The sequence below is a fragment of the Gadus chalcogrammus genome, chromosome 2, assembly GCF_026213295.1.
Source record: "Gadus chalcogrammus isolate NIFS_2021 chromosome 2, NIFS_Gcha_1.0, whole genome shotgun sequence".
Taxonomy (NCBI): domain Eukaryota; kingdom Metazoa; phylum Chordata; class Actinopteri; order Gadiformes; family Gadidae; genus Gadus; species Gadus chalcogrammus.
Window position 1 is genome coordinate 497585 of NC_079413.1, and position 24266 is coordinate 521850.

Below are 24266 nucleotides of genomic sequence, written 5' to 3' on the forward strand. Positions count from 1 at the left end.
AATGCGCGCCATGAATACAAATTAGAGCGCGCTCAAGTCAGGAGCCTTCTCATTGGACAATAGTCGGCAGCCTGTTTTCTGCTTTCCTATAAGAGACGGTGCGTCGCCGGTAATCACCATTCTGTTGTGAACGAGCTGAAAGAAATATCAAATCATGTCAGGAAGAGGCAAGACCGGAGGCAAAGCCAGAGCGAAGGCCAAGACCAGGTCGTCCCGTGCCGGGCTCCAGTTCCCCGTCGGCCGTGTGCATAGACTTCTCCGCAAAGGCAACTATGCTCATCGCGTCGGTGCCGGTGCTCCCGTCTATCTGGCCGCTGTCCTTGAGTATCTGACCGCTGAGATCCTGGAGTTGGCTGGAAACGCCGCCCGCGACAACAAGAAGACCCGCATCATCCCCCGCCATCTGCAGCTGGCCGTCCGCAATGACGAGGAGCTCAACAAACTCCTTGGTGGAGTGACCATCGCTCAGGGCGGTGTATTGCCCAACATCCAGGCCGTCCTTCTGCCCAAGAAGACCGAGAAGCCGGCAAAGAAGTAAATTCGAAATAAGCCAAACCAAACCAAAAGGCTCTTTTAAGAGCCAACCAAACCTTCACCAAGAGCTGTAGTTCCTGAACCAAATGTATCTGAGTTAGCCATATCCTTTACTCGGTTAACATGAACACATTATTTAATTTAGACAAATACTAAAAGGATGAGCACGTTTGGGCAATGATAGTTTGCGGTACCATTTAGTCCACCATTTAATAAAAACACATTTCCCCTTATACTCATAATGTGGAGAAGTCTTCATAGTATGAGGAGCTCAAATTGGCAGAGGGCGTGGGCGTAAATTCGGCCCAAGTAGACTAGAAAGCCGCCGAGAAGTAAAATGGATACTATACCCTTAACCAAGAGCTGCGTATGCTGAACCAAATCACTAATCACAGCTCCATCTTGAAAATAAGACCCCGCCTAGTAAGACAATATAGCGTAGCCAAAAGATAATCTGTTAATTGTTATGGATCTTTTTTCTCATTGTTCCTGCTTACTGCAGAATACAGCGGAACAAATGTGTTAAAAATGTTTAAACAATTAAAATCAACAAACTTATTTGTAGAACATGTGGTTCTGTGCTCCACATCTCCAAATAAATGTATTATTTAACTACCACGAGTAAAAAAAACATACGGGGTAACACTGGTCGGTCGTCATGAAAAAAAAACATAGGGGGTAACACTGTCGATATTTAGCCATTAAAACATAGGGGGTAACACTGTCGTTTTTATCAAATGAAACATGAGGGGTAACACAGTCGTTTTTTATTGGTCGACATGAAAAAAATAAATAAGGGGTAACACTGTTGTCTTTGTCAAATAAAATATAAGGGGTAACACTGTCATATTTTATTGTTCTTTATGAAAAAAACATTTGAAAAAAAAAATTGTCCTTGTCAAATAAAATATGAGGGGTAACACTGTTGTTTTTCAACAGTCATCATGGGAAAAAATCATAAGGGGTAACACTGTCGTTTTTATCAAATGAAACGTAAAGGGTAACACTGTCGTTTTTCATCTGTGAAAAACCCATAAGGGGTAAAACATAGGGGGTAACAGTCTTCTCCTACAGTATAAATCCCTAATGACCGAACGAAATACAAGTTCTGATGTCCCAACAACAGTGTAGGCGATGGTCTGCATATGAGCTTATCATCCTTCCTCTTAATATGACTGTAATCTTGCTCTATAAGGGATCTAGAGATTGTAGTTCGATGCATAACATCCGATAGTTGAGAACAGAAATTTAGAAATATTGTTGGGAGAAAAATCCTGGATATTGGGTTTGATGACGTTTGTGGGATGTCAATAATTCAACAAAATTATTTGAGCTGTCTGATGCCGGGTTAGGCTACTCTGTAGGATGAATTGTTGAAGGGGGTAGATGACTGTTATAAGTTCGGAAAACCACTGCCCTATGGTATATGTATATATGTATATGTATATATGTATATATATTAGAACCTGCTCCATAAGCATTGCCAACAAAAAAGGGAAAATTACATTAATCAAGATGTGAGCTCCTTAAACAGGTGTGTATGCCCAATTGATAATTAACCAGAAAAAAATTATGGCGTCTGTAATATATTGTTTGATTTACTCCCATGACTACGGTCTGTTCTGTCCCGCCTGGGTACGCGTAGTGCCGTTGGTACGCATGCGCAGTTTAATAAATCTACTGTCAACTCCAAGATTAAAGCGTATCTGTTGACCAGAGTATCTTACAGCGTCTTTATTTCAGTAGAATGTCAATTTTAAAAGCAAATTTGCATTCTGGGTGAAATAGCAATAATTGAAAAGAAATTGGTCCGGTTATGTTCACGATACAATTCCTTTCTATGAAAGTCGACTTCACGACACAAGCACTGGGCGGGGTTCGTACTAGAGTTCCCGCCCATCGTCTCTCTCAGGTCCTCTGCGAGCCTTTATAAAGTCGGGGTGTCCATCTTAGACCTCACATTGCTTCTGCTATCTAGTCAATTATGTCTGGTCGAGGGAAAGGAGGAAAAGGACTCGGGAAAGGAGGCGCCAAGCGTCACCGTAAAGTTCTCCGTGATAACATCCAGGGCATCACCAAGCCCGCTATCCGCCGTCTTGCCCGTCGTGGCGGTGTGAAGCGTATCTCCGGTCTGATCTACGAAGAGACCCGCGGTGTCCTCAAGGTGTTCCTGGAGAACGTGATCCGTGATGCCGTCACCTACACCGAGCACGCCAAGAGGAAGACCGTCACCGCCATGGATGTTGTCTACGCTCTGAAGAGGCAGGGACGCACTCTGTACGGCTTCGGCGGTTAACAACATCTTCTCCAACCCTAAACACAAAGGCTCTTTTAAGAGCCACCTAAATACTTCTTGAAGAATTACTCCTACAAATAATGGATGTATATTTGCAGTGAAAAATAAGCTCAACATTTTTACACGATCGATGACAATGTTCAATATCTGCCACACATGAAAACTAAACTTTTTTTTCTTCTAAATGGCTGTTAAGGGTCAAGTTCCGTCACCAAGTTGGCCTGCTCAACATTATCTCGTGTTTCCCCCTTGGCCGCCAATACTAATGACGGTCAATGATTGACTGTAGAATGATTGACTAAAGAAAATGTAAAACCGCAATCAGATGTATTTTAGCTGTCTTGCGTAGGATGTAGCTTAGATGGAGACAGTATATATACCCTATTGAAATGAAAGACCACCTTAAAAACGTCTATCAATTTTTCCACTAAGTATATTTAACTCACTTATTCCTCTATCAATTTATTTTAGAGCTATATATTATTATTTCATAGCCGTATTTATTTGATTATTGAATCAAATGGCATTCCATGATAAAACAGCGTTATAGCATTGACGCCTATTTAAACCTTTATGCTATATAATTAATGTTATGTCATGACTCATCCATTCTGGATCGTTACATTATATTGAAAGAAGCTTAATTTCGAGCGTGGGTTGACAAAATAATTTAACGTAACTAGGGATCATTCGATAGATAATTTAATAAATATATCAAAATATATTTAATGCACCTGCCAATATCGACTCAGTTTGGGTTCAATCTAGCCAACATTATTTGTTCATAAAATTGAGTTGAGTAGCCTATTCAAATCCATTTGATCCAGGATGTAAAATATGTTGTGTAATTGGAGACAATAAACGGCAAAAAGCGACTAACGTTCGATACAAACGCAATTTTTCAAACGCAATGGACTAATGTTCCATACAAACGCAATTTTACTCTGCAAAATGTCCAAATGTATTTGAAGTAATCGAATAAATATCATGTAGCCTATTTAAATCCATACAGATGTATGTTTCTGATTGTTGTTGTAGCAGCTATAGGCAAGCCTTCTGACGAGTGTGTTTAACAGCAACTAAATGCGTTAAGTGTATCAGAACAACAGAGACTCAGGACATGTTGATCACTGTCAACTGTTGGTGTGAAGTCTTGGTCATTTGAAAAAGAACTTTCCGCATTATGAAAGACTTAATGTATTATTAAAAACAAATCTCAACGAAACCTAAGTGACCATCACCAGGTCACGTCGCAATCTAAGCGTTATTGTAAATAATTGTCGACATCATTGGTACATAAAACCAGGTACGGTTGAAATTTAGCATTTCTTCTTGTAATTTATTAACTAGACGTGTCAAATACTGACATCACATTGGAATTTTATGCTAGTAAAGTTAAAGAGGAAACACAAACGAGACGAACATTCCCACCCTGGAGTAATTTTTCAATGGTTGAGTCTGTACGGTTCTCATCGTCTGTATAAGGACAGCCCACAGACCGGATTTACTCACATCTGATACAGAACCTCCCGAGAACATGTCTGAAGTAGCCCCTGCACCCGCTGTTGCCGCCTCCCCGGCGAAAGCCACCAAGAAGAAGCCCGCTGCCCGGCCGAAGAGGGTCGGCCCCAGTGTGAGCGACCTGATCGTGAAAGCCGTGGCTGCGTCCAAAGAGCGAAGCGGAGTTTCTCTGCCAGCGCTCAAGAAGACTCTGGCTGCCGACGGCTACGACGTGGAGAAGAACAATTCCCGGGTCAAGGCCGCCGTGAGGAGCTTGGTGTCCAAGGGAACCCTGCTCCAGGCCAAGGGCACCGGAGCGTCTGGATCCTTCAAGATCAGCAAGGAGGCAAAGAAACCCGCCGCTGCCAAGAAGGCCGCCGCCCCAAAGGCTAAGAAGCCCGCAGCCAAGAAACCCGCCGCGGCTAAGAAGGCAGTCACCCCGAAGAAAGTCAAGAAGACCCCAACCAAGAAGCCGGCATCCGCTAAGAAAGCGACCCCGAAGAAGGCAAAGAAGCCTGCCGCGGCTAAGAAAGTTGTGGCCAAGGTTACAAAGAAAACCGTCAAAAGCCCCAAAAAAGCTCCCAAGCCCGTTGCCAAGAAGTCTCCGGCAAAGAAGGCAGCAAAGCCCAAAGCAGCCAAGAAGGCCGCTCCCAAGAAGAAGTAAACTCTCTATGTCAAGTTGAATTCCCCCAAAGGCCCTTTTCAGAGCCACCAACACGACTTTAGGAGCATATTCCGAATGCACTTCTCTACATGTATAGTTTCTTAGTCGCCCATAATGTGTTGCAAATGGTCCAATATTTGATCTAATCCATTTATTTATACGCAATATAAGCGCTTAGGTGGGTTAAAGCCTCATAAAGCATCTCAACAAACCAACATGAGCTGTCCATCATCACGTAGTAGGCCTAGGCTATAAACCTAGGCTATTCAGTTTCAGTCTTATAGAGTATTCATTATAATACAATGCACAACTGTTTTGAGGTTCCAAGACAACTATCTTCACTAACCATATATAGTAATAAAATAAATTAATACTTGAAGGAACCCTAGGGGAAATTCAAAAGAAATAGTAAATATGAAAGCCGTAATACAAATAGCTATATGTAACATCCCTCAGAAGGTGAAATCAAACGAACCCCCCCCCCCCCCTGAATCCAATAAGTGTCCCTGCATTTTACTTTTGTTTAAATTCCCTTCAGTGTCGTCGTACAAATTCCTATACTATTTGCAATATCGAATGATGCAAATAATAGGCTAAGTACTATCATTATATTCAAACTAAAATATATTCAACCCTTCATTATCCGCATATCTTGGTGTAAAAGTGAGGGGCTGATGGATGGTAAATGGATGGTTTCACCCCTCCCCGATTATCCAAAGCCGGAAATAACTGGGCGGGCACCAATGTGAGTGCGGGACTCGCGATTTCTAACTACGTTTTTATAAGGACCAATCAGAGTGTTGGGGTTATCCGGGGGGCTGGCTATATAAAAGTTCCACTTAGAGTTTTAACTCTCAATCTTTGAAGACACCTAACCAACATGGCCAGAACCAAGCAGACCGCTCGTAAGTCCACCGGTGGCAAAGCCCCCAGGAAGCAGCTCGCCACCAAGGCAGCCCGTAAGAGCGCCCCGGCCACCGGCGGCGTGAAGAAGCCCCATCGTTACAGGCCCGGGACCGTGGCCCTGAGAGAGATCCGTAGGTACCAGAAGTCCACCGAGCTGCTGATCCGCAAGCTGCCCTTCCAGCGCCTGGTGAGGGAGATCGCTCAGGACTTCAAGACCGACCTGCGCTTCCAGAGCTCCGCCGTCATGGCTCTTCAGGAGGCCAGCGAGGCTTACCTGGTCGGTCTGTTCGAGGACACCAACCTGTGCGCCATCCACGCCAAGAGGGTCACCATCATGCCCAAAGACATTCAGCTGGCCCGCCGTATCCGCGGAGAACGCGCCTAAACGGACCTACTTCCAAACACCCAAACGGCTCTTTTCAGAGCCACCTACTTATTATAAAGAACCATCCCTATATACTTAGCCATAATGCATCACCACTATCACACAGACTTAAACTAAGAACTATTCAAATAATTGAGACGGATATTAATATGCATGTTATGTAAAGATTGCAACGCAAAATTTACCATATGCAGAACATAGTATACAATGTATTGTTGACCCACAATTTTCAGTTGAATGGAAACGATCTATATGAAAATATATCAACCCTTATCGTTAATTTTAGATGGTAATGTGATATTTTGTTGGAAATGGTAATGTTGAGGGGTTGGTTATGAGTTGATATCGTGTTTGAGGTCTGAGGTTGGTGAGAGATAATTTAGGTGCAAGGATAGAGATGGAGATGAGATACTTTAACTTAAGTATTAGATATAGGGTAAGGAATAAGCATTGTATATGGTTTAGGTATAAGGATGGCTACGTTTCATGTTGAATTAATTATTATTCATGATTTATTTTCTAATTACTCATAAGATTCCATCGCTTCAGTGGATAAGAACGTGTCGCGCACATTTAGTGTCCTATAGAAATGAAGCCTCCTAGAGCAGAAAGGTTCTATTTCTTATTTTTTTCGTTGCTTTTGGCAAAATACTGCCGCCTATTGGCCATGAATCTAAGATATGTTATTGGTCCGTTTTGTATTGTGTGGGCTAGCCAATGAGCAAAGGGCTGGAGGTCTATGTAAACTCCTGTTTGAAGAGAACCATTGTCATTACTTTGAAGCATTTACGTACCGAAGTAAAACATGTCTGGAAGAGGTAAAACCGGAGGCAAAGCCAGGGCAAAGGCCAAGACCCGCTCATCTCGTGCCGGGCTTCAGTTCCCCGTCGGCAGAGTGCACAGGCTCCTCCGTAAGGGAAACTATGCTCACCGCGTCGGAGCCGGTGCTCCCGTCTACCTGGCGGCGGTTCTCGAGTATCTGACCGCTGAGATCCTGGAGTTGGCTGGAAACGCGGCCCGCGACAACAAGAAGACCCGCATCATCCCCCGCCATCTGCAGCTGGCCGTCCGCAACGACGAGGAGCTCAACAAACTCCTAGGCGGAGTGACCATCGCTCAAGGCGGTGTGCTGCCCAACATCCAGGCCGTCCTTCTCCCCAAGAAGACCGAGAAGCCCGCCAAGAAATAGATTATAAATCTACCTTTAACCCCAAAGGCTCTTTTAAGAGCCACCCAGATTTAACCAAAGAGCTACATCTTTTAAACCGGTAAACGCCACTGCTTTTAAAGTTAACGTAGGCTAGTTCCTTTAGGTCGGGTTGGAGTCCGGACGTGGGTTCCAGCGAGACTGTTGATCTTAAAGACATTGTACTTTCTATTTTTACTTACTCAAATGCCTATTTAACTTTCCCTTTTTATTATCTGTTTTTACCAGAAAAATACATGATCTGATACCAGAGAGAAAGGATAAGGGTTTGAGACCCAATTTCTGTCCGGGTTAGAGTCCTAGAATCTGGGTTGGAGTCCCAGAGAAAGGACCATCTTCCTTGGGTCGGGTTGGAGTCCTAGAGAAAGACCTGAGTTCTGTCTGGGTTTGAGTCCTGACGTCTGTCTGGGTTGGAGTCCCAGAATAAGGCCGTTGGTTTCCTTTAGGTCGGGTTGGAGTCCCGGCGCGGGTACCAGAGAGACTGTTGATCTGATCTTAAATACATTGCACTTTCTATTTTACTTATTTCTTTGCATGTTTTCTTTTACTTGTATTTTATTGCATGACAATGTTTATATGTGAAGCACTTTGAGTCTGCCTTGTGCATGAAAAGTGCTATGTAAATAAAGTTGCCTTGCCTTAAACTGCTGTGTATTAATTCTTCGCAGACTTTCCATTCTTCATAGCAGCAAAGTGTCGTTAATTGTTATCTAATTAGCAATGGCCCCATTAGAGGTTCTCTTCAAAACAAAAAGCAAACTACCATATAATTGGGCTTATGTGTACAAACTAAATACAGTGAAGATTGGTTTGAGGATTTATTTATATTACCAACTCTTAAGCTGGTTGGGTGAAAGTCGGAATGTCTGTACTTGTAATGACCACTGGTCATAGGCATGATAATTGTTTATGTAAACCGCTACATTTAAAAGGTTTTTGCAAATGTAATATAGCTTACCTGGCCGGTTTGGAAAGAGGAGTTCAAAACGGTTAGGAAGAGCAAGAGCTAGAACCAGAAGTAATATATTAGGCTATTACTGTTTTTCGAACTTGAGTTAAATATGTAGTTTGATATGTTTGCGTTTCGTCATAAATAAATATAACATAAGACAAATATAAGCCCCTGTGCAGTTGTGGCTAGGACGAACTATTCATAAACACAGTGGCGTTTCAAAATATCCGCGCGCTGTTGCACATATTCTATGGCAGAAGGTAGACTTAGTGAAGGAGCTTCTTAAAGCATTTGTGTGGCTCTTAAAAGAGCCTTTGGGTTGAGGGTGGGAGAAGATGGTTTAACCGCCGAAGCCGTACAGGGTGCGTCCCTGCCTCTTCAGAGCGTAGACAACATCCATGGCGGTGACGGTCTTCCTCTTGGCGTGCTCGGTGTAGGTGACGGCATCACGGATCACGTTCTCCAGGAACACCTTGAGGACACCGCGGGTCTCCTCGTAGATCAGACCGGAGATACGCTTCACACCGCCACGACGGGCAAGACGGCGGATAGCGGGCTTGGTGATGCCCTGGATGTTATCACGGAGAACTTTACGGTGACGCTTGGCGCCTCCTTTTCCGAGTCCTTTTCCTCCTTTTCCTCGACCAGACATGACTAAGCTGTTTGTAGATGCAGAATGAAACCCTGAGTTGACGCTCCGTGTTTATGAAGGCTCGCAGAGGACTCGAGAGAGACGAAGGGCGGAGCTCCCGTACAGACCCCGCCCATTACCGCTGTTCAAATGTGGATGGAAAGTTTTAATAACGCATTTCATTTAATGATGCATGTTAATATAATTCACAATAAATGTTTTGGCTACATAAATTAAATCCAAGACGAACTCAAAAATCGATCTCTTGTTTACATATCTGGTCGAAAGTACTTATAGTTCCTTGTTCTCTAATGACATCAAGTCTTGTTCTTAATCTGATCATATGCACATTTATAGTAATGTATTGTATCTTCAACTAAACATATACTCTGTACATTATACGTCTAATGCACGTCTGTTTAGAGGATAATCTTAATTTCTCTGAACTAAAATCATTTCGTTTTAAATCCTGGTGTTGTATTAATGCAATATGGTGGCAAATTGTTTACTTTAAGTGTCGTTTCAAATTGGTGTGAAGATAAAATCCACAATGGGATTTATATACAGTCATCTCATAACGCAGCTGCACAGCCATGTAACCTGGACAGCTTCGGGCAACAGACGTAGGGGATAAAAACGAGGATTGCTCTTTCGTGTCTGTAGGTGGCTCTTAAAAGAGCCGTTGGGGGTACTTGGGAGTAGGACAGTTTAGGCGCGTTCTCCGCGAATACGGCGGGCCAGCTGGATGTCTTTTGGCATGATGGTGACCCTCTTGGCGTGGATGGCGCACAGGTTGGTGTCCTCGAACAGACCGACCAGATAAGCCTCGCTGGCCTCCTGAAGAGCCATGACGGCGGAGCTCTGGAAGCGCAGGTCGGTCTTGAAGTCCTGAGCGATCTCCCTCACCAGGCGCTGGAAGGGCAACTTGCGGATCAGCAGCTCGGTGGACTTCTGGTACCTACGGATCTCTCTCAGGGCCACGGTCCCGGGCCTGTAACGATGGGGCTTCTTCACGCCGCCGGTGGCCGGGGCGCTCTTACGGGCTGCCTTGGTGGCGAGCTGCTTCCTGGGGGCTTTGCCACCGGTGGACTTACGAGCGGTCTGCTTGGTTCTGGCCATTGCGGTTGGGAGTCTTCAAATCGACGGTATGGAAGAAATCCGTCGAGTAGAGAATATGTAGCCAGTCCCGGAGATCCGCCCACGATGATTGGTCTCTCTGTGAGAGAGGGCGGATAAAGTACCTCCCTCACAAAACGCCCCTTTTGGAATCATAACCAACCGTATCTCTAAGAAAGGGAGGTAGTACACAATTTACGTTTTGTATAAAGCAGTGTTAAATTTCAGCTTGTTTGTATAGACTCTGCGTTCTGTTTTTTTTCTAAATACAGCACGGTACAGACAACACTTTAGGTTGAATAATCTATAGTGTAGTTGGTGAGGAGCAGTCTCCAGACGGGCTCCTTGGCTGTAGATCCATCTTCTCCCCGAACCAAAGGTTTGGGGCGAGCATCATATATGTAAGAAAACGTGAATAACAAAAGAACGTAGGCAGTCACTCCCTTGATAAGATATGTGGCCCTGGCTGTGGCCCAGATGGCCCGGTCGGTCCGTCCTTGTACGGACGTAAACAATCGGAGGATTGTTTGAAATAATATCAGTTGGAGCACTAAGAAATGTGAACAGTTAAAATAATATATCTCAAATATGAATAAAGAACAATTAACTGTTCTTACTAATGGAGAAACATTAGTGACAACACCAGAGCCGAAATGTGATTACTGCCAGACTATTGCATTCATTCCGTCCATTAGTACTTGTACAGAATAGAAAAGCCTGGTATAGGCTTTTCTCATGAAGGGCATCGATATTCATACATCACTAATGCCCCCTTTTAAGGACAAGTAGTCATAATTTAGCAAAACATTAAACGTGTTATATCCCGGCGTTGGGGGTTAACGGCAGAAAATAGTATTATGTAAACGATATAGAGCTAGCTCATAGATCAGTTTGGAGCAAGCTCTTTTGGAGGTATTTGGGTGGTTCTTAAAAGAACCGTTTGTTTGGTTGAATGGTGGGGTCTACTTGGAGCTGGTGTACTTGGTCACCGCCTTGGTGCCCTCAGACACGGCGTGCTTGGCCAGCTCACCGGGGAGCAGCAGGCGGACGGCGGTCTGGATCTCCCTAGAGGTGATGGTGCGGCGTTTGTTGTAGTGAGCCAGGCGAGAGGCCTCACCGGCGATACGCTCGAAGATGTCGTTGACGAAGGAGTTCATGATCCCCATCGCCTTGGAGGAGATGCCGGTGTCGGGGTGGACCTGCTTCAGCACCTTGTAGACGTAGATGGCATAGCTCTCCTTCCTGGACTTGCGGCGCTTCTTCCCGCCCTTAACTGCCGTCTTGGAGACAGCTTTCTTAGAGCCCTTCTTGGGAGCGGGTTTGGCAACGTCAGCAGGCATGATGAGAATGAATGCGAATACCGCTCCTTCCCTGTTACAACCGTATTTATAGGAGGCGCATGCAAATCAGCATGTGACATGCCGTTTGCGTGATTGGCTGGATTAAGGGACACAGAATTCCGTTGCTGGGAGAAAGATCACTATAGTTACTAGATCATTATATGACTTGAACTGTTCATTCAATGTAAATAAATATTTTTAGCTTCTTAACGTTTCTGATCCAGCTCACGGTCTTTCTGACCGGTTTATTATCATATAGCCTACATGAAACATTACTATAAATATCGATAATATATTTTCACTCATGAAAAATGGTCTCAGTAACATTATACCATCCTTTTAAATTGAAACATCTTTTAAATCAATACTGGTTTATTGACTCGAGGCAGCTTTTTCTGACCGCTTATAACTACGTCACAGAGGAAGACATTTACCGCGCGGTACATTTTGAATTCTGCTGTAGGCCTACTTGGTTGCTAGGAATTTGACCGAGCAGACCGTTGCCCAAATAGATGGCAGGAAATAACGATCTCTAGTACGAATGTAAACTTCAGCCACTCGTTTCAAAAGGCAACCATTATTTCCCCTTTTAAGGACAAGTAGTCATAATTTAGCAAAGGGATTCAACGACATGGTACAATAAACGTGTTTTATCCCGGCATTGGGGGTTAACTGCAGAAATTAGTATTATGTAAGCGATATAGTCCTAGCTCATAGATCAGTTTGGAGCAAGCTCTTTTGAAGGTATTTGGGTGGTTCTTAAAAGAACCGTTTGTTTGGTTGAATGGTGGGGTCTACTTGGAGCTGGTGTACTTGGTCACCGCCTTGGTGCCCTCAGACACGGCGTGCTTGGCCAGCTCACCGGGGAGCAGCAGGCGGACGGCGGTCTGGATCTCCCTAGAGGTGATGGTGCGGCGTTTGTTGTAGTGAGCCAGGCGAGAGGCCTCACCGGCGATACGCTCGAAGATGTCGTTGACGAAGGAGTTCATGATCCCCATCGCCTTAGAGGAGATGCCGGTGTCGGGGTGGACCTGCTTCAGCACCTTGTAGACGTAGATGGCATAGCTCTCCTTCCTGGACTTGCGGCGCTTCTTGCCGCCCTTAACTGCTGTCTTGGAGACGGCTTTCTTAGAGCCCTTCTTGGGAGCGGGTTTGGCAACGTCAGCAGGCATGATGAGAATGAATGCGAATACCGCTCCCACCCTGTTACAACCGTATTTATAGGAGGCGCATGCAAATCAGCATGTGACATGCCGTTTGCGTGATTGGCTGGATTAAGGGACACAGAATTCCGTTGCTGGGAGAAAGATCATTATAGTTACTCGATCATTATATGACTCAAGATTCAAGATTCAAGATGCTTTATTTATCCCGGGGGAAATAATTGAAATTGACTCGAACTGTTCATTCAATGTAAACAAATATTTTTAGCTTCTTAACGTTTCTGATCCAGCTCACGGTCTTTCTGACCGGTTTATTATCATATACATGAAACATTACTATAAATATCGTTAATATATTTTCACTCATGAAAAATGGTCTCAGTAACATTATACCATCCTTTTAAATTGAAAAATCTTTTAAATCAATAATAGTTGAAGGATTCGAGGCATCTTTTTCTGACCGCTTATAACTACGTCACAGAGGAACACATTTACCGCGCGGTACATTTTGAATTCTGCTGTAGGCCTACTTGGTTGCTATAGGCATTTGACCGAGCAGACCGTTGCCCAAATAGATGGCAGAAAATAACGACTTAGTACGAATGTATACTTCAGCCACTTGTTTCAAAAGGCAACCATTATTTCTATATTTTGAATATAGTAAGATAATATTTCTGCAGATATATGTATAATAATATTTTGTATTCATGGGCAATTCATATATTTTTAATGGACTAATAGAGACGAGAGCTGTGTCCAAACATGAAACACAACCACAGGCTTTTGAAGATTCAAACAGAACTTTATAAGGCACAAAGATATCATTGCATTACTGAACACATTACTACAGTATGCTGTGTGTTGCATGTCGTTTTGGTCATGCTGTGTACATAATGTGTGTATCTCATGGTGTTTGTATCTCATGGTGTGTATATCTCATTGTGTGTGCGGGTCCATGCGATCGGAAAGCGTGGCAACATGATTATGATCTTTAGTAGAAAGCTTCTTCAGGAAGAACCGTGACATCACAGCGGTGATGACATCATCTGGCTGACATCACGGCGTCGATGAGCTCACTGGCCCGGCAGCGCCCCCATCAGGCCGCTGGCGGTGGTGAACAGGTTGATGGGGGTCGAGCCGTCAGTGATGAGGGTGGACTTTATACCCAGAGACTGGAGTAGTTTGGCCTGACAGACAGAAGACAGACAGATTAAAAAATGCACCTTCTTACTGTTTACATGTTTAGATTCGCCTCGTCTTCGACCAATTGATTCAATATTGTTTTAATGAATTGTTTTGTGTCAGTGTAAATGTTTGTTTTCAGGCTCTAAAGCTCTGAAGGAGAAACTGGGACACAAGGTTTGGAGGCTGTTGATGGTTCATTGGTCAGGGTCACGAGGGGTCAAAGCTGGAGGTCACGAGGGTTCACATTTGGAGGTCATGTGGGGTCACGGCTGGAGGTCATGTGATTCCGGGGGTTACCTGCATCTCCGGCCCGGCCCGGGCGATGTCGCTCAGTGTGTCTTTGCCCAGGCTGGTCATCATGTCGTTGAAGCGCTGCGTCTCGATCTGGGCCAGCTTCTGCGTCTTCTCCACCGTCTGGAGGTCCACCTGCTTCTGGTAGAGCAGCTCCTGCTCCCGCGCCTTGGTCAGCCGCTGCAGCTCCCCCTCCTGGAGAGGGGCGGCGCCGCGCCGTAGAGGGGTCAGGGGTTAGGTGAGGGGTGAGTTAAGGGGGGAGTTAGGTAAGAGGGAGTTGAGGGGTCTTTACCGCCTCGATGCGCTGGGCCTCAGCCTTGAGTTTGGCCTCGTTGACCGCCGCCTCGCCCTGGATCCGAGCCGCCTCCGCCCGGGACTGAGCCTCCGCCTTCGCTGCTCCCGTACTCTCCACCGCTGCACTTTAGAGGTTAAGGGTCGAGTTTGTCGTTAAACCAGGGGTCTGTAAAGCACCTTGAGACCGGAACTATGGTTGACATGTATGCAAAGTTAGTGGACGATGTAACACACACACACAGTCCCCCTGGTCACCACAGGAGGCGGCCTCCACCACGCTCACGTCAGCACGGCCTACCTCAGGGCCTCCAGCTCCAGCAGCTCCTTGCGAGCCCGCTCGGCCTCAGCCTGGTCGGTGATCTTCTGGCGCTCCAGTCGACCGCGGGCCTCCTGCTCCAGGCGCTCGGCCTCGTGGCTGCACACAGGTCAGAGATTTAATCATGTTCTGTACAGGCGTGGGCTAGTCTATGTTTGAACAAGTTATATTGTCAATATAAATAAAGCTGTTATCCCTCCGTTTATAAATAAAGGGTTTCTTCTTCGGGGTATCACTAGAGGTGCTGTTCCTCACGGTATCACTAGAGGTGCTGTTCCTCACGGTATCACTAGAGGTGCTGTTCTCAGTCTATCACTAGAGGTGCTGTTCCTCACGGTATCACTAGAGGTGCTGTTCTCAGTCTATCACTAGAGGTGCTGTTCTCAGTCTATCACTAGAGGTGCTGTTCCTCACGGTATCACTAGAGGTGCTGTTCCTCACGGTATCACTAGAGGTGCTGTTCCTCACGGTATCCCTAAAGGCTGCTCACCGCGCGGCGGCCTCCTGGGAGTTGGTGGTGATCTCGATGGCCAGCTGGACGCTCTTCTGCAGGGCGTCGCGGGTGCGCTGGTCCACCGGCTCCACCGACTGGATGTCCACGCTGCTGATCACCAGCAGGTTCTGGGAGAAGCGCAGCACGTTGCGCACCGCCAGCTTCTCATCAAAACCGAACACGGCCGAGAAGATGATCCGGTTGGAGTTCTGAGGGGGGAAGCAAAACCGACACAACTAGAGACCTTGTAGTGCTGATGATGATGATCTACATCTAGCCAGAGTTTAATTGTAGTTATAATTGAGGGACACATCTCGCTATATTTAATATTGAAACCGATATCTGAAATTATAGTACGAAAGTATTATGTCAACTGTACGACACACAGACCTGTAGTCAGACAGACAGGAGGTCCTACATACAGACAGGTAGTCAGACAGACCTTGTGGAAGTCATCAAACTGCACGGAGGCAACGGCTCCGCGGATGCGAGAGGCAATGGCTTTGGAGGCGTCGCCCACGAAGTCGGGAACCGAGAACAGCGCGGTGGCCTGCTCCACGTCCAACGGGGCCTTGACTTCAAAATGCCTGCGGAGAGTGAGGCAGTGAGCAGCTCACCCCTGGAACTCACTATGTCGCTCTCTGGGGGAGTGGTCCTATAAACCAACAGCATTTTTCTTTTTACAGCAAATCTTTGACATTCATTTGTTCATTTCTCCGACCCCGCAGACTCTGAGGGGAGATGGATCAGTTGCTGGGACAGAAACCAGGACTCAAACCACAGTCCCAACGGGCGGAGATACGCCTTGTTACCCCGTTTATTTACAACAAAGAAAGAAATGCTATAGTTGCCAGTCTACACACTGCAGTCTACACACTATTGTGTAGACTGGAAACCTTTACAGACCCTTTTATACAGTTAACTCACTCTGGGCGAGTTTATGCGCTTAAAACACACTTAAAGCTCTGACTACAACCAAATGATTGGTCGTTAATATGAAGCGACAAGGTGAACGCGCCCCCCCCCCCAGTACCAGTTGTAGGAGAGCTGCAGCTGCAGGCGGGCGTGGTCCGCCGTCTCTATGGTGATGATGTCCGTGAAGAAGTCGGGTCCGAGCAGCAGGCAGACGGCCTTGATGACGTTGGGCCTCTTGGGTTTGTCTCCGGACAGCGAGAGCACCGTGAACTGTTCATCAGGCCCCAGCATCACCAGCTCCGGACCAAACACCACCCTACAACACAACGCACCACCCATTAACACCACACTACACCACCCATTAACACCACAACGCACCACCCATTAACACCACAACATACCACCCTACAACACAACGCACCACCCATTAACACCACACTGCACCACCCATTAACACCACACCACCCATTAACACCACAACGCACCACCCATTAACACCACAACGCACCACCCTACAACACAACGCACCACCCTACAACACAACACACCACCCTACAACACAACGCACCACCCATTAACACCACAACACACCACCCTACAACAAAACGCACCACCCATTAACCCTGCCCTGCCAAAACACCACCTATTTACACCACAATACACCCAATTAAACCACAATACGCATCCCATTTACACCAGCCTGCCAGCAAAATACACCACCATACCAACACAACACACCACCCATTAACACCACATTAAAGGACCCAACAAATCCATGCGTCAAAAAATGTTTGCCAGGAGGGTAAACCCAGACGGTTAAGCCCAGCCCAGACGGTTAAGCCCAGCCCAGACGGTTAAGCCCAGCCCAGGCTCTAAACCCAGGCTCTAAACCAAGGCCAGTCTCTAAGCCCAGGCCGGGCTCTAAGCCCAGGCCGGGCTCTAAGCCCAGGCCGGGCTCTAAGCCCAGGCCAGGCTCTAAGCCCAGGCCAGGCTCTAAGCCCAGGCCAGGCTCTAAGCCCAGGCCAGGCTCTAAGCCCAGGCCAGGCTCTAAGCCCAGGCCAGGCTCTAAGTCCAGGCTCTAAGCGCAGGCGGGCGGTACCTGGCTTTCTTCTCGCGGTAGTCGTAGACCTGCACGGCGGCGTTGTGGGGCACGCGGTACGAGACCATGCGGGTGCGGTCGCGGGGGGCGGCGGCCCCGGCGGCCGAGCGGTCCGAGCGGTGGGTGAGCGGGTCGCGGGCCGCGGCCAGCAGCACCTCCACGTTGGCCGGCAGCTCCTTCTCCCACAGCTCCTCGTCATGGGTCAGCATGTAGGTGTGGCCGATGACCGCTCGCACCTGGAGAGGAGGAGGACCAGTATACCCAGTGTAGCTAGTATACCAATTATTAAGACCCAGTATAACTAACATAGCCGGCATAACTATTGTAACTAGTATACCAGTACAGTAACCAGTAACCAGTACAGCTATAGCCTACCTTCCCCGTCTTGATGTCGCGGACGTACAGGCCCTCATTCTCGTCCAATGGGATGGCTTGGCGTCGCACCATCACCTCCACCGTTACCGGGGGAACGTACTCGATGGGCCCCCGCAGCATCCAGCGGTCGCCAGGACGACGGACCGTCTTGGAGCGCTTCGGCCTCTGGGGCTCCTCCTCCTGCACATCCTCCTGGGGGAGGCAGAGAGAGTGGGGGAGAGAGAGGAGGTGGGAGAGACAGGTTAGAGAGGCGATGCTCTGGTGGGGGGAGGGAGGTGCTGGGGGGAGGGGGGGGGAGGAGGGGGGGGAGGTAGGACGATGCAACTGAGAAGAACGGATGAAGGGACGACAAAAGGAGTGAGAGGAGAGGGGAGGGAGAGAGGGGGGAGGGAGGAGTAAGACAAGAGGGGAGGGAGGGAACCAATTAGTGAGGAGGAAAAGGAGGGAAATGTGAGAAAGAAGCTGAAGCAGATCCCTGAAACACTTCAGCCTTCAGCACGAGCTGTGCTAGCATTAGCTAGGATGGTTGACTGAGTTAGGTTAAGCTAGTGGTTTTAGCTTGTCTATGTGCGGCTCACACAGCCAAGTTTGGTGGATTAGCTAGCTGGTTGGTTCACCAAGCGGCTAGGCGGTTTAACTAGGTGACCAAGCTAGGCTGGGTCAGGTTATCTAGCTAGGATAAGCCGTTTAGCTAGGCAGTTGAACTGGGCTATGCAAGGCTAGCTGTTTTAGCTAGGCTATGCTAGTTGAATCAGCTAGGCTAGGCTAAGTGGTTTAGCTTAGCCAAGTGGTTGGCTATGCAAGGAAATACCGTTTAGCTATGCTAGGCTAAGTGGTTAGTGTTTTAAGAGTTTTAGCTATGCTAAGCTAAGTGCTTAGCTATGCTAGGTTAAGTTTTTTAGCTATACTAAGTCGTTAGCTATACTAGTCTAAGTGGTTAGCAATGCTAGGCTAAGAGCTTTAGATATGCTAGGCTAAGTGGTTGGCTATGCTAGGCTAGGCTCACCTGGTCGTCGTCCTGGAAGGTCTCCACGGCACGGAGCACCAGCCCCTCGTCCTCAGACAGGATGTAGACATCCTGGATACCGTCCTCCAGACACTCCCCCGGACGCAGGAAGAAGGAGCGCTCCCCCTACAGGAGGAGGTGGAGGAGGAGGAGGAGGAGGAGGAGGAGGAGGAGGAGGTGGAGGAGGTGGAGGAGGAGAGGGAGGAGAGGAGGAGGAGAGGAGGAGTGGAGAGGAGAGGAGAGGAGGACAGTAGCGTTAGGTCGAACCTTCCATCCTCTCCCAGGGCGCTGAGGAGGAGGGGGGGTTGAGGAGATGAGGGGGGTTGAATGTGTGAGGAGTTGGTGTGGGGGGAGCGTTACCTTGACGACCCTCTTCTGGCCCAGCTGTGGCTTCCCGTCGGCGCCCACCGGGTCCAGCACCACGCAGTACTGCCGGCTGCTGAGCGTGGTGACCTCGACCACGCCCACCACCTCCTCCGCCACCGCCGGCACGTGCGCCTCGCGGTCCGCCAGCGTCACCAGCCACTCCTCCCCCGTGCGCCGGTCCCGGCCGCCCGCGTCCTTGAAGTGCCGCAGCGCCCGCACGTGCAGCGCCCTCTGGTGGGTGGAGGGAGCAGCGCCACAGGTCAGAAGGCTTTAGTACGGTACGGGCCGTTTATTAATGTAGCCCATTTCATACACAAGGGCAACTCAATGTGCTTGACAACAATTATGATAATAACTAGAATAAAAACATCAAATAAAAAATACAATAAAAATGGTGATATAAAGCGAACGTCGGGGGTCAGCTGACCCCGCTGCAAGACGCGCCACCGGACCTGCGGTCCCAAACTGGTTACCAGTTTGGTAACCAGGCTGTTACCGCGGTAACCTGGTCACACCAGGGTCTACAGCGGGAGGCGGACCGACCTTGTCGGTGAGGATGAAGGCGTTCACGATGTCCAGGACCTCCTCATGGGCTCCTGGGAGATACGCCCCCACCTTCCTGACAAGCCACTCCTCGCCTATTGATGGGACACACACACACACACACACAGGATATTTGTCCTCCCTATTTATAGAGCACAGTGACATGCTAATTTGTCGTATTTAAAGTGTAATTTTTGTGTGTGTGTGCGCGCGTGTGCGTGCGTGCATGCGTGTGTGTGTACCTGTGACGCGGTGCACGCCACCCCGGTCTACCCCCTCCTTGCGGGCGCGGAGGCGGATGGCCTGGTTCTCTCTGATCACCGTGGCCTTCACTGTCTCCAAGACAACTACCTCCTTCCTGGGGATGTAGGTCCCTAGCAACCACACAAACACACACTAGTAATTTAATATTCCTCACACACAAGGCCTTCTGGTGTGTGTGTGTGTGTGTGTGTGTGTGTGTGTGTGTGTGTGTGTGTGTGTGTGTGTGTGTGTGTGTGTGTGTGTGTGTGTGTGTGTGTGTGTGTGTGTGTGTGTGTGTGTGTGTGTGTGTGTGTGTCCCCCACCCGGCCCCTCAAACAGCCACTCGTCCCCGGCCACCCGCTGCTCTCCTCCGCTAACGTCCTCAAAGTCCAGCAGTGCCTGGAGCCGCAGCGCCGTGTCGGGGTACACGATGACCAGGGGGGTCACTTCCTGTGGGGGGAGGGGGGGGGGGGGAGAGCGGAATGAATGAATGTCTGAATGAATGTCTGACTGAATGTCTGAATGACTGAGTGAATGACTGAGTGAATGACTGAGTGAGTGCCTGCTGCTGTACCAGCTGGGTCTCCTCTCCCGGGTACAGGGGGAAGGGGTCCTGGGCCAGCCGGATCTCCAGGTCCGCGTGGCGGAGCTTGGCCTGTCCTGATTGGTCGAACAGCGCCAGGCCTTCGTCGTCGCGGGCGACGGGGTTGGCGATGACGCAGTAGTGGCGCGGCGGCACCATGATCATACGGACCGGGGAGAAGAGCACTCTGGGAACACAAGGCTGACCTTTAGCCCCTGAGGTCTCGGTCGGGCTGCTGAGCACCAATTAACTTAAAGGTAAACTTAAACCCATTTCCATTAAGCTTTGTATCGTTAGAAACCCACTCATATTTTTGATTGGTCGTGCATCATTCCCTTATTTTCTGGAGAGACTGGAGAGATCTGTATCGATCTCCAACACTTCCTGTTTAAGATGACGCAATATGACGATTTTTGCGTAGAAGTAAATAGGAAGTGTAAGAGGGGAGGATTCTCGTAAGACTACAGGCACTAGTCCCACCCCTCTATAGGGGGTGGGACCCACTGACGCTACAGACCTATTAGAGCAGTGCCAGTCGGTGGGACTTCAACAGCAGAAACTAACATCCACAGCGTCTGAAGCTAAGCTAACAGAGGCTGTTGATAAAACTTAAGTTAATGGCGGAAGGTACTGGATCTTCACTTTAAATATTGTGTGAAATGATTTTCAAGCAGTCTTGCGGTATCAGCTTGGTAGATGGAACAGCGAGGTGTCCGATAGGCGGAGATCTAGATCAGCGGGAGCGGTGCACCAACGTGGTGCATGGTGGGAGTTGTTGTCTTCAATCCACAAGCGCCAAAAAGTCACTTTCTGCCTTTTCTCGGTCAAGACGGCACCAAATTAGAATTTTATTTTATTATTCGACTACATATAGGACCCAATTTCAATACATATTCATGCCTCCACCGGTGAAATGCTCCTTTAACGTGGAAAATCCATCAGCCAATCAGCCACTAACATCCTGTGCTAAGGCCCGCCTCCTCCCACTTATACCTGACCAGTAGCAACACTCTTCTCCCAGTTCATCGTGCAGATTTCCCAGCCTCGGCCATCTTACTTTGAATACGTTACAGGCTGTGGCTCCTATCCTAGTGTGGTGGGTTAGTTGACCTAGCACGACGGGTTAGTGAGCTTGGCCCAATGGGTTAGTTAGCTTGGCTCGATGGGTTAATTAGCTTGGAATGATGGGTTAGTTAACTTTGCATGATGGGTTAGTTAACTTTGCACAATGGGTTGGTTAACCTAGCACGATGGTTCGGTTAATCTAGCACTGTGGTTAATCTAATGAAGCGTCCATGAGTGCTCCTTCGCGACACATCCAGCTGATCCGGTTCTAACCGGAGGAGTGGTGGAACAGGACAGGGCGGTCGGTGTATGAAGGGATTAGTTCATTGGTGGATGAATGGGTGAGGTCAAGAGGTGTGCAGCCCGTTAGCCGCCAGCAGCGCTAACAGCCGTACCTCTCGTTGTCCTGCCGTATGTAGGTGAGCGGGCCGATCTCCACGCGGGCGATGTTGGTGTTCTGGTCCAGCACATGGATGTAGTGGTGGGGCGGGATCCGGATGATTGACACGTCCATCTGTCCGTCAAACTCCTGCGGTCGGCTCGGTCCTTTCGGCATCTGAAGACGGAGGAATTAGAATCACAGCTTCTTAAAGGTTGTATCAGCGATTCTGGTTGCCCTGACTTCCGTTGCGAGATTCCAAACACAACAGAGCCAGCTAGCCCCTCCCTCCCGTGTTTTGAAAATGATCATGGACGCACATTTTTCTGAACGTGCATGAAAATGCAACAGGAATTTGTAGCTACCACTTCGCGTGCACTTGCGTGAAACACCACAACACCCACCCCTTGTCTGTGATTGGTTGGAACACTGTTTATTTCGATTTTGATGTAATAATAATAATAATAATACATTTTATTTATAATGCACTTTATATTCAAGAATCTCAAAGTGCTTCAGAGAAAAAAATACCAAAAAAACTATTAAAAAGATGTGATGTGCACCATTTGTTTCTGTGGGCGATCTCGGAGCCTAGGCTGCCTAGAGAGATGCGGTTTTTTGACAGCCTGCTTATGGGACGGGCAGCAAGCGGATCGTGAGGAAAAAGCAGATGAATGTGATACTTTATGTTTCAATCAGAATCGCTGATACAACCTTTAAGATCTGCTCTTCAAGCCAGCGACAAAACGTTTCTCCTTCAATGATCGTCAACGTAGTAGCCATTTTGTCACCGTGGCTAAAATAGTGTAATTTAGGGAAAAAACTCTCTCCCATTCTTTTCGTGCTGTAGGCGTAGTACAGGTAGGGGGCGGGGCCTACCTGCTCGAAACCTGAGGGCCACGCCCCCTGAAGACTTGAGGGCCACGCCCCCTAGAGACGAGGGCCACACCCCCTCACCTTTAACACGCTACCTGCTCTCATTCATTGAGCTGTGTGCTCTGGGCTGGCCCTTTGTTCTCACTACATGGCTTACTTACTTACCACATTCCCACCCTCACCCCCACTAGCTGCCATATGCAAAAAAAACGGTCACCAAGGAGACCCGAGCTCTGCTCTTTACGACTCTTTGTCAACTGACAAGAATCCTGGCCGGCGACACGTCCACCAATTACATAAACACTAGACCTACCCTATATATATACGCACTAGACTTACCTACTGTAGACTAGACCAATCTCCTATTAAAAATGGCATACCCAATATAAACACCAGGCCTACCTCCTATACACTAGACCTACATCATATACACTAGACATACCCAATATAAACACCAGGCCTACCCTATATAAACACCAGGCCTATCTCATATTATAGACTATTTTAGCCTGAAGGGCCTGTCGGACAGGATTAATGTTCAAACGTCCTGCATTATATTAACAACAATGCTTCAAATACCCTAATAACAAGCACTGCATACAATAGTTCAATCAATTAATCTAAAGTGACACATTATGAAAAGGTTTGAACATTTCCGGTCGTCAATTTATTTCGACAATTTAATTATAATAAATTAAATACCAATATGTTCTGTAGTGAACACAGTCGGTCGGACATATTTAGATATATTTTATTTATTTAGTAAATAGGCTTTGGAGAACCATGTGCAGTTTTCAGACGACTCGAAATCACTTCATGGAGGAAGTGAAACACGCCGCGTCACGGCGTCACTCATTGCGCCGCGGCTGGTGGAGTCGCTTCAAAGACCGCAGGCCAGGACGCTGCCCCCCGCTGTTTGTGACAGTGGATACTGTCACAAACAGAGCTGGTGTCCATGTCCTCAGATACGATGTTTCTACCCCGAATGACGCCCTAGCACCAAACGGGCCATGCGAACATAGACATCTTGACTTACTTAACTACTCCTGTAAGATCGTTTAGTTGTTTGACAGATCTAACTTTCGGGAAGCACCGACAGATCGCCCCCTTGATGCGGATGAAGAGCCCCTTCTTACCTCGATCTGTCGGGGTAGAGCCAAAATGATCCAGGAAGAAAGAAGAAGTCTGCAGAGCGCGGTCGGGACTTTAATCACAGGACTCGTTGTTCCGTGAGGGCGTTGTTTTATATCCCGGTAACGAAGCCCGTGACGTAGGTCTGACCGAATGACGGGAACCCAAAGTTCGGCCACCGGAGCTCCGGTTGAAAACGATCACATAATCAATGCATCGTTTGAGTCTCTTTCAGCTGGACCTTTAGTGGTTTGAGCTCCAGGGTATTCATAAATCAATATTCGCTAGGCATGAGGAGAATGTTAAAGTCGTGATCTTATCAACCACCTCTATAATACCGATGATTAATACCGATCGTTGATATTGATTATTGAATAGGCCTACTTGTTATCGGTTGGTCTTAACAAGCAGC

General features: G+C 47.7%; 9 protein-coding genes across 9 annotated transcripts; 5 read left to right on the forward strand and 4 right to left on the reverse strand.

The window, feature by feature from the left end:
* Positions 1–96: 96 nt before the first annotated feature.
* On the forward strand, positions 97–588 carry LOC130405904 (histone H2A). The gene has a single exon (XM_056611211.1). The coding sequence runs from the start codon at positions 155–157 to the stop codon at positions 536–538; it is 384 nt and encodes a 127-aa protein (XP_056467186.1). The 5' UTR covers positions 97–154; the 3' UTR covers positions 539–588.
* A 1893-nt stretch (positions 589–2481) lies between these two features.
* On the forward strand, positions 2482–2879 carry LOC130405956 (histone H4). Its single transcript, XM_056611299.1, has one exon. It carries the CDS (start codon positions 2519–2521, stop codon positions 2828–2830), a length of 312 nt encoding a protein of 103 aa, XP_056467274.1. The 5' UTR covers positions 2482–2518; the 3' UTR covers positions 2831–2879.
* Positions 2880–2958: 79 nt separating this feature from the next.
* Positions 2959–5351, forward strand: LOC130405791 (histone H1-like). Its single transcript, XM_056611017.1, has one exon. It carries the CDS (start codon positions 4368–4370, stop codon positions 4992–4994), a length of 627 nt encoding a protein of 208 aa, XP_056466992.1. The 5' UTR covers positions 2959–4367; the 3' UTR covers positions 4995–5351.
* A 478-nt stretch (positions 5352–5829) lies between these two features.
* LOC130405864 (histone H3) lies at positions 5830–6332 on the forward strand. The gene has a single exon (XM_056611140.1). It carries the CDS (start codon positions 5875–5877, stop codon positions 6283–6285), a length of 411 nt encoding a protein of 136 aa, XP_056467115.1. The 5' UTR covers positions 5830–5874; the 3' UTR covers positions 6286–6332.
* A 712-nt stretch (positions 6333–7044) lies between these two features.
* On the forward strand, positions 7045–7523 carry LOC130405896 (histone H2A). Its single transcript, XM_056611200.1, has one exon. The coding sequence runs from the start codon at positions 7091–7093 to the stop codon at positions 7472–7474; it is 384 nt and encodes a 127-aa protein (XP_056467175.1). The 5' UTR covers positions 7045–7090; the 3' UTR covers positions 7475–7523.
* Positions 7524–8730: 1207 nt separating this feature from the next.
* LOC130406004 (histone H3-like) lies at positions 8731–10231 on the reverse strand. The gene is made up of 3 exons (XM_056611372.1): positions 9866–10231; positions 9471–9479; positions 8731–9103 (listed from the first exon to the last, which is right to left on the reverse strand). The coding sequence occupies exons 1-3, from the start codon at positions 10192–10194 to the stop codon at positions 8785–8787; spliced, it is 657 nt and encodes a 218-aa protein (XP_056467347.1). The 5' UTR covers positions 10195–10231; the 3' UTR covers positions 8731–8784.
* An 870-nt stretch (positions 10232–11101) lies between these two features.
* Positions 11102–11560, reverse strand: LOC130405919 (histone H2B-like). The gene has a single exon (XM_056611236.1). The coding sequence runs from the start codon at positions 11529–11531 to the stop codon at positions 11154–11156; it is 378 nt and encodes a 125-aa protein (XP_056467211.1). The 5' UTR covers positions 11532–11560; the 3' UTR covers positions 11102–11153.
* Positions 11561–12277: 717 nt separating this feature from the next.
* Positions 12278–12734, reverse strand: LOC130405925 (histone H2B-like). Its single transcript, XM_056611250.1, has one exon. The coding sequence runs from the start codon at positions 12701–12703 to the stop codon at positions 12326–12328; it is 378 nt and encodes a 125-aa protein (XP_056467225.1). The 5' UTR covers positions 12704–12734; the 3' UTR covers positions 12278–12325.
* A 98-nt stretch (positions 12735–12832) lies between these two features.
* On the reverse strand, positions 12833–24164 carry mvp (major vault protein). The gene is made up of 17 exons (XM_056609701.1): positions 23860–24164; positions 21864–22024; positions 20395–20590; positions 20144–20270; positions 19820–19951; positions 19578–19672; positions 19029–19265; positions 18669–18794; positions 17663–17854; positions 17288–17523; positions 16307–16504; positions 15716–15860; positions 15271–15482; positions 14763–14879; positions 14463–14589; positions 14177–14365; positions 12833–13881 (listed from the first exon to the last, which is right to left on the reverse strand). Exons 2-17 carry the CDS (start codon positions 22022–22024, stop codon positions 13768–13770), a joined length of 2604 nt encoding a protein of 867 aa, XP_056465676.1. The 5' UTR covers positions 23860–24164; the 3' UTR covers positions 12833–13767.
* Between the last annotated feature and the right edge of the window lie 102 nt (positions 24165–24266).